The sequence below is a fragment of the Manacus candei genome, unplaced genomic scaffold, assembly GCF_025592945.1.
Source record: "Manacus candei isolate 608988 ecotype Guabito, Panama unplaced genomic scaffold, ASM2559294v1 h1tg000014l, whole genome shotgun sequence".
Lineage (NCBI taxonomy): Eukaryota > Metazoa > Chordata > Aves > Passeriformes > Pipridae > Manacus > Manacus candei.
In genome coordinates, this window is record NW_026138062.1 from 74815342 (window position 1) to 74827728 (window position 12387).

At 46.4% G+C, this 12387-nt stretch overlaps 1 protein-coding gene across 5 annotated transcripts in view; it reads right to left on the reverse strand.

Annotated features, from left to right (window-relative positions):
- Nucleotides 1–308: 308 nt before the first annotated feature.
- ILDR2 (immunoglobulin like domain containing receptor 2) overlaps nt 309–12387 on the reverse strand; it is a 39420-nt gene continuing 27341 nt past the window's right edge. For 3 of the 5 annotated variants that reach the window (XM_051780270.1, XM_051780269.1, XM_051780267.1), the window contains 4 exons: nt 8215–8328; nt 6650–6860; nt 5026–5716; nt 309–4198 (listed from right to left, as the gene is read on the reverse strand). In XM_051780270.1, coding sequence (XP_051636230.1) covers nt 4163–4198; nt 5026–5716; nt 6650–6860; nt 8215–8328 — 1052 coding nt within the window. In that variant the 3' untranslated portion in view covers nt 309–4162. Of the gene's footprint in view, nt 4199–5025; nt 5717–6649; nt 6861–8214; nt 8332–12387 lie in introns of all 5 variants that reach the window. The other 2 variants (XM_051780268.1, XM_051780265.1) reach the window with 1 other exon arrangement.

Here is a 12387-nt window from a genome sequence, read left to right on the forward strand (position 1 = left end):
GCTGCAGGGGAGGAGAGGTGAGCCTGGGGGACAGGGCTGATGGCCATCTCTGACCTGACTGCAGGAACAAAGGCAGGGATGCCCAACAGTGCCCTGTATTACATGCCAGCACAAAGACCTGAATCATTCTGGCTTGCTGTTTCAGGTTATAAATGTTGGAGTTTCTCAGAAGTTTAAAATATTCAAAGTGCTAGCTTTGTTAATTTTCCATCTCACTGGAAATGGAGTGTTCTGAGGATATTCACATTGAAGCCACCCACTGGAACTTTTACAATGTGCTCTAAAGGAATAATGGGATTGATGAGAAGTCATTACCACTGGTATTTATTTTCCCATTCCATTATGTCAAAACTTTTTTTTCACTAGCCAAGATCACTTTTCTTGACAGCACAGCCAAATCTACCACTGATGCTTGATCCTGCTGTTGCTCTAAGGGCTCTTTTATTTTTAAAGGATTCATTAATGACCTCGGTTGTCTTCTTAGCAAGCCACTGTTGTGTTGTTGTGATTTCAAGATCACAAAACTATCTGTGTCCTTGACATGACCCAGACATCCATATCTGGTACGAAAAGGATTTTAATTTTATGTCAGCAATAAAAACCGATAACTGGAAAACTTATAATAATTTGAGACCACATAATAACCAGGCTCTTTTCCAGGTTCTTTTCCAGTGCCAGCATTCTGCCGGTGTTCTGAAGGATGGTGCAGACACAAACCATTGCTTCTCTCCTGAAACAGGAGGCTCCTCTCAGGCTCTCCAGCAGCCTCTGGCCCCCTGCTCCCCCGTTCAGGAGTCACGGGTCATTAGGGTTGTGTAGCTGTACAAATACTCTACGTCACCCCTCACTTCTTGATTTGGTCCATTTGCTCCTGCTGCTGCTGCAGACACATTTCTAATTGGAAAAATAAAAGATGGCCTGAGCACAGACACTATCAGTAAATGGAAACCATGAAAATGCCTTCAGATCTGTACGGGGAGATATGAAATCTGAAATTTTAGAGCAAGGTGCTGCCCAGATCTGACTTCAGGGAATTAAGACCTGCTCTTTTTTTTTTTTTAAGGCTGAAATTCTTATCATCTGGTAAAACTTCTGGAATCACTAGTTATAAAATCTTCAATACTTTTCCAGCTACTTGGATTCAAGATATGTGGAGGAGTTCTTACAAACAGTTGTTTCTATAATTAAAAGAGTTCTCTTAAGAGAATTAGTTTGCAACTACTTATTTATAAGCTAGATACACAAATGGCAACTTCTTACACACAGTGTACAGAAGCCCTAAAGTACCAGCACTGAGCAAACAAAACCAACTCAAATAAATGAGGGGAAGGCTTGTATTTTTAATACACACAACTCATTGCTGAGGGCTTGATCAAATAAACTGCAGTGACTGAGATAAGGGACAGAACATAACTGATATGAAAAGGAGATTGTGATGCTCAGGCTTTCAGTGTGATTAAAACACAGAGGTATTCAGAGACTGTAAAATCAGTTTTTTGGCCCCTTTCTGACATAGTCATTGTTGCAGATGCACTTTCAAATTTCTATGTAAACTGATGTCTCATGGAAAGGATAGAAGGCTGAGCTCCCTTGAAATTCATGGCATAGGGGTTCCCAAGGTTTTCAGACTAACAAAACATCACCATGCCAGTACCATCATACGTCAGGGATGAAATGTTAATTTAAAACAGCATGTAGTGTGGCTCCGTAGACTCCTCAAGGCCCCAGGGGTCTCAGATGGCAGCCACCTCCCTACTTCTTGTTAACTGTACTGGGATTTTCCTAGGAACACACATCAGTGATGAGAAGAGATGAAAATACTCAACATTTAGGCTCTCCAACCACAATACAAGCATGTAGCTGGCAAACGTAGTTGCTAAGCTGCTCTCCCTATTTGAAAAGTCATGGCAGTCAGGTTCCCCGTGGCTGGTAAAAGGGAAACATCACACTCATTTTTAAGAGGGGTAAAAAAAAGAGAACCCTAGGAACTATTGATCACTCAGTCTCACCTCTAGGATCGTGGAAGAGATCCTCCTGGAAGCTGTGTCAGGGCATATGATGGCAGGGAAGTGATGAGAGACAGCCAGCATGACTCCACCAAGGGCAAATCATGCCTGCTCCCTTGGAGGTCTTCTGTGATTTCCTCATTCCCCAGACTGCACTGGGGAATAAGGAAAGTGAATCTGATGTCATCCATCTTGACTTTTTACCCTCAATGGAGAGGGGCACTGACTTGCAACTAAAAGACGGTAATTTAGGAGATACAAGAGAGAAATTCTTTACTATTAGGGTGGTGAGGCACTGGAACAGGCTGCCCAGAGAAGCTGCAGATGTACCATCACTGGAAGTGTTCAAGGTCCAGTTGGACAGGGCTTTGAGCAACCTGATACAGTGGAAGATGTCCCTACCCATGGCAGAGGGTTGGAACTAGATGTTCTTTAACAACCACTTCCTGCACAAACAATTCTGTAGTTCCATGATTTTATGTCCCTGCAGGCTAATGCTTCTCTGCCAGGAAGACCCAGGACTATGATTTCCAAAACTACAGAGGAATATGGGAATAAGGAAGAAAGCCATCCTTTCACCAATTCACCTTCTCACATGAAAACTGCACTGTCATCAGACCTATGGAGATTATTCTTTCTCTCCCCTGACCATTCCTGGTGGGTGAACTGACCTGGCAAAGGAGTAATACAGAAATTAATCTATCATTTTTTATGGAGAACTGCAGTGATTTAATACACCTTGTGTTCAAAACAGTACTACCAGTATCAGCACCTGAGGCCAGACAGGTTCCCAAATTCCCAGAGTAACAACAAAGATGTAATTTCAGAGGCTGACAATGTCCATAACACAACAGGGCACTAAGTTGTTTCTAGGCATAATAAGGGGCAAGATGCTGGCCCTTGAAATAATCCCATCATCTTCCTTCACATGATGATTTTGGCAGCTAAATGACTGCATAATACCCTATGAAAAAAAGAATGTTAGGTTTCCAAATGGTGTGAAGCACTCACTTCTAAATTCAGCTATTCCTGAGACAACAGCCACTAAAACCCTGTCCCAGTCAAGGTGACTGAAATGGTTGTAAGTGAAAAGGGTGACTTTCAAAGCTTGTGTCCATCCACAGAGCTTAATTCTTTTTCCACTGCTGTTACTGCTCTCTTCAGTGTCTGGAAACAATTCCCAGAATGTAGAGATACCAGTAGCACGGACTGAAGGTCTGCAGCTGCCTTCTCACTGAGACTGTCCTCTTTTTGCTTCTTTAAAACAAAAAGGCCACTCACTCTGCAGGGATGTCTGGTGGTGCTGGAAGCAGAACACCAGCAAGGCTAGAGCACTGCTTATGGTACAGTGGAGTAGGTACTCTAGCTTGAAGCTCTACAGGGTCATAGCTCAGCTGCAAGGAAATGCAGCTGCATCAAAACAGAACACAGTTGCGGACAGGGGGAAAACACATCATGCTCTCATCACAATAAAAGCTACTTTGACCCACTTTCAAAACAATACATCAATCTCACCTGAAACTCTCATCACACAATGAACAGAACTAAATATTGAACAAACCAGCTCATAATTGTCTTTCTCCATTCAGCCCTTATCAAAGTTAACACCTCATCAGTCCTTTTCTTAGAGGATGTGAGTTTTCTTTCCCATTTAGGGCCCCATCAGCTGGAGGCAGTCTGCAGCTGTAAGAACAAGGCCTCCTCCCATCATGGGGATGACACAGATGGCTCTAAGTATGGATGACAATTTTGATCCAGAGAACTGAGGAGGCAGACAGCAAGAGGTATGCACAGGCCTCCCTTTGCACATGAGACAGGGCAGGAGGCACAAAGCCATCCCCACTTGTAGTTCAGGGCTGCAGGGACAGTAGGGATGTGGCTGCCTTCCAGTGCAGAATGGAGGGCACTGGGAAACAGGGTGCCAAAGAGAGCCCTGGCCTCATTTTCTTGGCAGATTCCCAGAGCCTCTGAGACCGAGTGCTGTTCATGGGTGTCTGTCTCTTACAAAAGGCTCTGCTCCCCTGATGAAACAAACAATTGAAACAGTCCACAGGTGATGGCTGCAAAGGGTCACAGAGTCTTGCTTGTTGCTCTGTATCTTCTCCACTGCAGTCACCTCGTGATATCCAGCCCATCAACATGAGATGTCCACAACTTCAAACCACAAGGGACATCCTCGTTGGGAAATCATTCTGAGAAGAGAGGGAGAAGACAGAAGTCAACGAAAGATTGAAGTCAACAGGAAAGCACCCACAGAACAAATAGATAGACAAAGCTTTGACAGAGACACAACAAAACAGCAACAGCTTTGTCCACTCACAACCCATTCCTCTCTCACACATGCCACTTAAGCTCAGGCCTAACAGCCAAGCTACTCTAGCGACAAGGTCTCCCTCGTGGAGCAGACTTCAGCCAGATCCCTATCCCCACCAGCCATGAACTCATCAGTCCTCACTAGCTGGGACTGTGGCAGGATGTTTTGCATCTGCTGGTAGCCTGGGTGAGAAATGCCTTTGGCATAGAAGGCCCTACACAAGCCCAGAGGAGTGGGTCAACAATCACCCCTTTCAGAAAGATGTCTCTTACACCATACCTTGCTACCAGCCCTGACCCAGTCTGAAGAACAAGAGCCTCTCAACCCTTCCTTAACAAGGATCAATGCCAAAGCCCTGTAATTTCTGTAAGCCTCAGGTTACTTCCCTATCATGATCCTTCTAAACTCCAGATAAACTCCCACCATATTGGATCACCAGGCTACAGATGCCAAAGATATCCCTTACCTCTTTAGTCCCAGGCCCATCTGGCTTTCCCCTCCATTATGAACTTCCATGTAGGAGCTATTTCCCATTCTGGTCCCCTACACCCACAGTGACCTCCCCCTTCCCACAGGCAGTCACACCCAGACCCCAAGCTCTACCCTCCTGGAAAACCCCCTTGCCCGTCAACCCTGGTTAGTAACCCCTGCCTGGTGACTCTCCGCTCAGCCTATTTGGACCAGGACCACCAGACATGGCCTCACTGTTTTCTTGGGGTCCTTTTTCCTCTTCTTGTCAGAGGCATTGAGGTAGGCCTGTTCCCTGGCCCTGTACGAGGGGCCCCGGCTCAGCTCCCTCTCGCTGTAGGGGGGCAGGCTGTCCTCCTCCTCATCCTCCTCCTGAGACGACGGCGGCTGCTGCGGCTGCTGCTGCGACTTCTCGGCTTTGTAGGTGGAGGGTGGTGACCAGGCATAGTATGTTCCCCCTCCTCTCTGGCTGGGCTGCGAGCTCAGCTTCGAGGGGGTGGCACAATGGTCACCGCTCTCATCGTAGCTCCGAGATTTCCTCTCCAAGACGCTGCTGAGGTAGGAGTGGTCGTATTTCTGGCTCCCTCCGGGCGTCCGGCTCACCAGCCTGGGAAGGTGCTTCTCCTCGTGGGCCCGTCTCCGGGGCGGGGTGTACGACCAGCCCCGATCCGAGTCCGTCAGCGGCTCCCTATTCCCTCTGCTGCGCTTGGAGTAGTACTCCTCCATGGAGCTGTCCTGGTGGGGCAGCCCCCCGCTGCGGCCGCCGTGCGACTCCGACCGCTCGAAGCGCCGCGTCTCCTGGCTGTCCGCCCGCCGGGGCCGCTGGCTGTAGGACTCTGCAAAGGCTGCCAGCTCGTCCATGGAGACAGCCGGCACTCCCACGGAGAAGCTCTTACGGGACAGCATCTCGGACTTGGATCTCTGCTGGCTGCAGGAGGGAAGAGGTAGAGTTAGAGGGCAAGATCCGGCTGTGCTCGTCCCCTCGGGCTGCCTGCACAGACAATGGAGGGAAACAGGCACTCCTGGGAGCATGAATCATCTGGACTGTTTCCATCATCTTCCATAGGAAGAGATGTGTCACATCCTTGAGACCAGGGTTCTCTCTGCTGACTGTAAAGGCAACTCGGTGTAGACAGCTCAGGCTCTGCATATCTAAGGTTACCTGAGATTAACCCCAGAGTGCACCTCCCTTGACCTCCAGTGTGCAGGGCTGGACTTGCTTCTTCTTGGCCCCAGAGCTTGTAGGTTTATGTCCTGCTGGGAAAACCCAAGAACCCAGCCTCGGAAGCTCACAGTAGGGCAATTTCGAAGCAGTGAACTGGCAAGATAGCACAGTACTGAAGGAAGGAAATCCCTGCCATTGCTTTTGGAGACTGGGCTGTTGGTACGTGCAGGAAGGATGTGCTATCTCTCTTCCAGGTACCAGAGTGCCAGTCCTTTAGGCCTGGAGTACAAGTCTTGCTGCACCAAAGCACCAGGGTGCGACTCCGAATAAAGTGAACCAGCACTGGGAAGCGCTGGAGGTATCAGGTGCAAATCTCAGGAGAGAGATTTGTAACTGTACCTTCCCACTTGAGGAAGGGTGTCTTGGTTCCCTGTTAATCTCACTTTTATATCCCACTGGGAATGGGGATGGTACCTAGCCTTACCCAGCTGGGTAGGCTTCAGCAGGCATGTGGGAATCAGATTCATTCTGACCTCATCTAACGACACGTCCAGATTTCCTATTTCTGTCTAACCCCTCTCTCCTGCTAAGCAGAACCAGAGCAGCAGGAAACGGGGAAGAGCTACCAGTCAGTCCATCTGTCCCTTCTCCTCTCTTTACCAGATATAGCTGCCTCCCAACATGGTGATTCCTCACCTGTGCCAGTAACTGTCCCTGTCATCTCTGTAATCAGAGACAGCCTGAGACCTGGACGTGCTGCCCCCGCCGATGACTCCCGCCCAGTATTCCGCGTCCCCGTCCATGTCCCCCGCGGGAGGCAGGGGTTTCCTCCGCGACTGCCGGTAGGGCTGGCGGAAGTTCAGGTCCTCCTCGTGCAACGAGCTGAGCTCAGACACGGTGTTGTTATCTGCAGAAAAGAAATGAGATGGGCATCCTCACCTGACAGCATGTGGGAGAGGGGAGGAGAGGACAGGCTGTGATGCGCTCAGCTGCAGCTTTCTCAGCAGAAAAGCTGAGCTGCCCTCTGTTAAAAAACAATCGAAGTGGAATGAGAGGCCTTCGCACCCTTGATCAATCCTGCCCAGCACTGCTGGAGCTCTGTCTGGACACAAGAGCTGCTGTTAGACCTAAAGGTCTTCTGAACTTGTCGCTGGCAGCCAGGTGGGATATTCCAAGGATACCGTAAATGGCATGAGGTTCCTGCGCTCCAGAAATTCCCCTCAGCCCTGCTTCAGTAACACATGTGAGCTCCCTGCCTTGGGAGGTGGGCACTGAGCGTGGTGGGACATCAGCACAGCACAGCAGTTGTGCCACCTCCCCCTTTCCTGGTGAGAGACAGGCTGGCTCTGGATTTGCCCTGACTTGCCCATCTAAAACAAAAGCAACACCCACAAAAAAAGATTAAGAGAAAAGTAAGTGTCTGTCTGAATCACTGTCAGTCTCTACCCCATCAAGCGCACTGACATCTGGAGGCCTGACATACCAATCTGCAGAGGTCTTTTTATAGTAAAGTTTGTGGGTGGAGAAGACAGCGTGCTCAGCAACGACTGTTTAAGAAGAATATATCATTTGTTCGTTATGCCTAATCTGTACAAGTGCTTTGATGTAGTGTCATTCCCATTGCCTTACCTTCATTGATTTGCAGCATCCCACATGTCTCTTTTAAATGAGTCTCTATTGGTGCCTAACATGGGTTAGCTCAGTGTCACAATATCTGGTTTCTTGAATGTTTCTTTTAGTCCCTGCTCCTTCTGCAGCAGCCACTCCAAACAAACCTTCTGCACCCTTCAAACCACACTGTGGTCACTGCAGCCCACAAAACTTGTTTTCAGTAAAACCATCCCTCTCCTATTTTGCCATGCTGGGAATTTACAGACTGCAATTTACACTGTAAGACGTACAGAAATTGTGAAAACAATATCCCAGCTACTATCGCACCACAGGCTGTAGAAGGTGTAAGTATCATAAGGTGTTGATGATCAAAAAGTTTAATTACCTGAGTGCACAATTTTCATGAGCTTTTCAGTATCCCTCACTTTGTCTGCTCTAATTAAGAATGATTAGGTAAACATCAGATCTTCAAAATCAGAACGCACCTGTAGATACCTAAAATCTAGGCTTTATCTGCCCCATTTCCCATATCCTGGACATCATACCTTAAAGGCTGACCCTGAGGCAAAGACAGCCAACTCTGAACTATGAATTTGCAGTCTTTTTCCAGTCAGTGGGAAGGAAAAAAACAAACCATGCTTCTTTCTTACATCGTTCTCGCATCCTCCTGGCTGGGTCAAACTGAGCCAGTTCTTTCTCGACATAGTACAGCACCTTCATGGAGTCCCTGTCCTTGTCAGTCTGGATCCTGTACCCTTTGCGCACTGCTAGGGAGAAAGAAAAAAAGCACAGGAGGAAAACACACATTTAAGATTTTGAAACAATTTAAGAACAAGACATTCCAGCAACACTGCTTCTGTAATTGAGCTCATGTCTGCAGGCAGGTAGGCTGCGTCAAAACAGACTGAGTCAGTCGCCGCTTCAGAGGAAATTCGTCTAAAATGTGGGATGTGAAGTTGTAGCAGTTGCATCATTCTGAAAGTTTGCAGTTAACAGCAAAAATGGTTTTGGAAATGCCCAATTTGTACAGCCAAATGCATCAAGTGGTGTCACTGCCACAGAGCGATTCCAACTCCCACAGACGATTGCGAGGAGAAAAGCAGAACTCCTTTCTCCTTCCCCAGCACCACAGAAAGGATTCGTCATGGTACAGGAGAAGCAGTCCCGGAAGACCAGGCTTCCCCTAAAGCTCCCATTCTGCAGGAGCAGCAGGTGGCTGAGCATTTGGGAGCTGTCACTCTGCAGGACCACTCCACCCTCCCGGCACCACAAATTCTGCTGACACAGGTTGAAGAGCCTGTGGCAGCAGAAGCTCCAGAGAATACAGAAGGGAACACCAAATCCCACAAAGCACATCACACTGTTTTAAGATTTATACCCAATCCCATGATGAGGCCACTGGTAGCTGTGAAACTGCCTGCTCTGGCATTCTTTATGTGCTTCACTCTACAGAAAAGGTACGTCTTACACATACAATAAGTGCTTGACTCCTGGGATTACTCCATTCACAGGGGAAGTCTGGACAGCTTTTTGGGGGGTTTTCCACACTCCTGTGTGCAGAAAAGAAGCCCCTACACATCTGGAGCCACAGCAGCTCTAACTCTGGGAGGCTGGGTCCATGCACACCTTACCTGCTAACAACAGCTATGAACAGCCTGACTACCCCAAGTCAGCAAGCAGAGAACTCCACCTGTCAGGGCTTTGAAGAAAATAAGGCTTTTATAGCAGATCATTTAAGAAAGGTCTCAGCCTGGGACTATTTCAGGCCCAACACAAACTCAGGTCTAGGTACAAAAGAGGACTACAACCCTCAAATTCAGCCTCACTACAGAACTGTGATAAGGACAATTCACTTAGCACTATAGAATGGAACCTGTCTGCCTTGCATGGGGTTAATGTGTTCCTTTGTGTGAATACTGCAGTGGTGCATGAGTGCTCCTCTGGTGGAACAATTTAAACACTTGGAGAGTGGTTTTGAGCCAACCTGTTCCTTCTGTTTTATCCCTCACTGCAATATATCAAGCTACTAACATATGGGTTTGGTAGTACGTTGCATACTAGGCACTGTGTGGGCTGAGCAAGGACTTGGCAGAGGTATTCTTAGGCACCTTCTGTCCAACACAGCTGTGCCTGTGTCTGTGCACTATCAAATTACCATGCTCTGCTTCAGGAATGGCTGTGCCATAGAAATGGGTAGAACAATCCCTGTCACAATCCCACAGGTTGCTTCAGGAGCAAAGTGCTTTACTGTGGGTTTTCACTGCGCACATGTAAGTTAAGTGACTACATCTTGAAATATTACCTTGTGTGTCTGCACTTGGGAAAGGTATTAGATGTAAAAACACAGTATGGGTCTATCAGGGTCCTTCTTTTAATGTGGCTCCAGATAGCTTAGCTGACTGCAGTCTAGAGTTCTGCTGTGCTTTATTATCCCCATGAGTGTGTGCACAATGGCTGCAAAATGCACACAGTGGTTTACAGAACCCTGGGAAGGAATCCTGTCTCTGCCTTCCAAAATGAGCAGCACAGCACATCTCCTCAAGTAAGATTTCTGCTATAAAGAGGGGCTGGACTGAGTGGCCTCAGAAGAGAGAGCTCCTGCTGCACTGCACGAGCAGCAAAGCCAGTTCTGCACCTCCCCATCACGGCTGGCCTCTGCCTGGTACCTTGCCAGGAAAGAGGCCTCTCACTATTCTTTCTTCTAATGTCTCTACCAGGAGCTCAGCTAAGCTGCCACCTCATTTACACACAGGCCAGCAAACAACCATCAGCTGGAAATGACTCTGACCTACTAATAACCTTTGGGGAACTCGAACAGGCAGCTTCCAGGCTGTCTCCCCGGAGCCACTACTCACACTGAAGCTGCGCCAAATATCTATTTGGGCAACATCTATAGCTCCTGGAACTGATGGAGAATTAGCTAGGCTTCATGCTTGACTTGCAGTTGCAGCTGTGTATCAAAAGGCAAATGAATTTCTTGGTTAATTCTGCAAGCATCTAGAAATTAATTTTGGATTTAAATCTGCAAAGATGACTGTGAACTGCTCATAAAAAGTATTTTCCATTACCGATGAAGCATTTTTTGTCTCTATGTTTATTTATTAAAAACTTCTCATAATGATATTAATAATGTTCAACTTATTAAATCTCTTCACTATCCCTTCATCTGAGAACCAAAGATATTACTGCTTCCTCCTCAAACCTTTCTTCATCTGTAATTGCCATAATCCTTTAATCAGGTCTGAATAATTTTAGGCCCATCTTAATTATAAGGAAATAAAGATGCAGAGATGTTGACCACATGTCCAGAACCATTCACTGAAGTCAAAGAGAAGAGAGTGTTCTTCCCTGTTAGACCATATTTTTTTCTCCTGAACAGTTCACTGATTTCTAATGTTTAAATTGTGTTTAACTAGACATTATTTTTATTCTTCTGTGGGTGGAACCAAGTCAGCCAAAACTGTAAGCTGTTTCCCTCCCCAGAAAGGACAGCACTGCTATTTTTTTCAGACAAGTATGGTTAGGAAATAAATGATGCCTCATCCTTAAACACTTTAAATGTTAAAGGTCTGCAGCCCAGCTCTAGGATCAAGAGCTTCCCTGTGTGCAGGGTTTAAGGGATATATGCAAGAGTCTCCAGGTAACCACTGGATTTAAGATAGAGCATGAATTCTAAATCATGTGTTGCCAACACTTCTAAATAAGAGAGCTAAAGGTTTTGGGATTTTTTTTCCTTATTCAGCCCTAAGTTTAGCATGGAGTTCCTAGGCTTAATCAGAGCTTTGTCATATGGCTTTTATGTAACCCTGGACAAATTTTCTAAATATCCTCATGCCTGAGTTTGCTCACTAGATCCCCTCACAGGGGTCGTTTTTAAGCACAGAATCTATCTAGGGCAAAGGCTGTAGTTTTTAACCTTTTTAGGCTCCATCCTCTGTCCCCCAGCACTTCTGATCCTGTTTTTCTAAACGGACTTGACAGAAAGGTTGAACTCTCAAAGATAAAAGGTTTCACTTCAGACCTCCACTGGCTGTGTGGAGGACACAAAGACCATGATTACTGCTCCTTCTGAGAAAAGGTCCTTACTATAAACTCAACCATTACCTGTTTTGTTTAGCTTGCTGTCTGGCCAACCAGCAAATAAGTAGCATGGAAAAGCCACATAATGTTTTCTCTTCCACAGCCTGTCATTAGGGGATATTCTGGCTTTGTGAAGGAACTTAAGGGACAAGGAACAGGATACATGCTATAACCCTTCCTTAGCTCCACAGTTCAAGGAACAACAGGTGCATGATCAAGACTAAGGGTTCGTCCACATTCTTGCAAAATAAGTCAATTAAAATAATAATAATAATAAAAAAGAAATTAAGAACCTCTGTTGTCTTGCCACAAAGGTTAAAATTCTGTGATAATGTTTTTATTTGCAATGCATAGTATTTCACATCAAGTCCTGAGGTGAGGGATTGAGTCCAGACACCTGATTTGGATTATATAATAAATGCATCCTTCTGTGTAATCATCATGCAAATTTAAGAGCTATTCTGTTTGGTTACCAAACACATCCACAGTTTTTCATTCTGCACTTGTGCTCTGTTAGCAGAGACAAGACTGGGGCTGTGATCTGACTCTTAAAAAATCCCTCAAGTTCCCACAGCCACCACCACGCTCTACATGCAGTGACATTTTTCACAGGAGAAAAAAAATTAAGCACTGGGGTGTCATTCATCATTTTCTGACAAAGGTTTTTGAATCAGATACATTCTGCTTTGGATCAATGATTGATTTATTTCCTATTTTAAAGTGCTCCATTCCAGAGCTGTTTT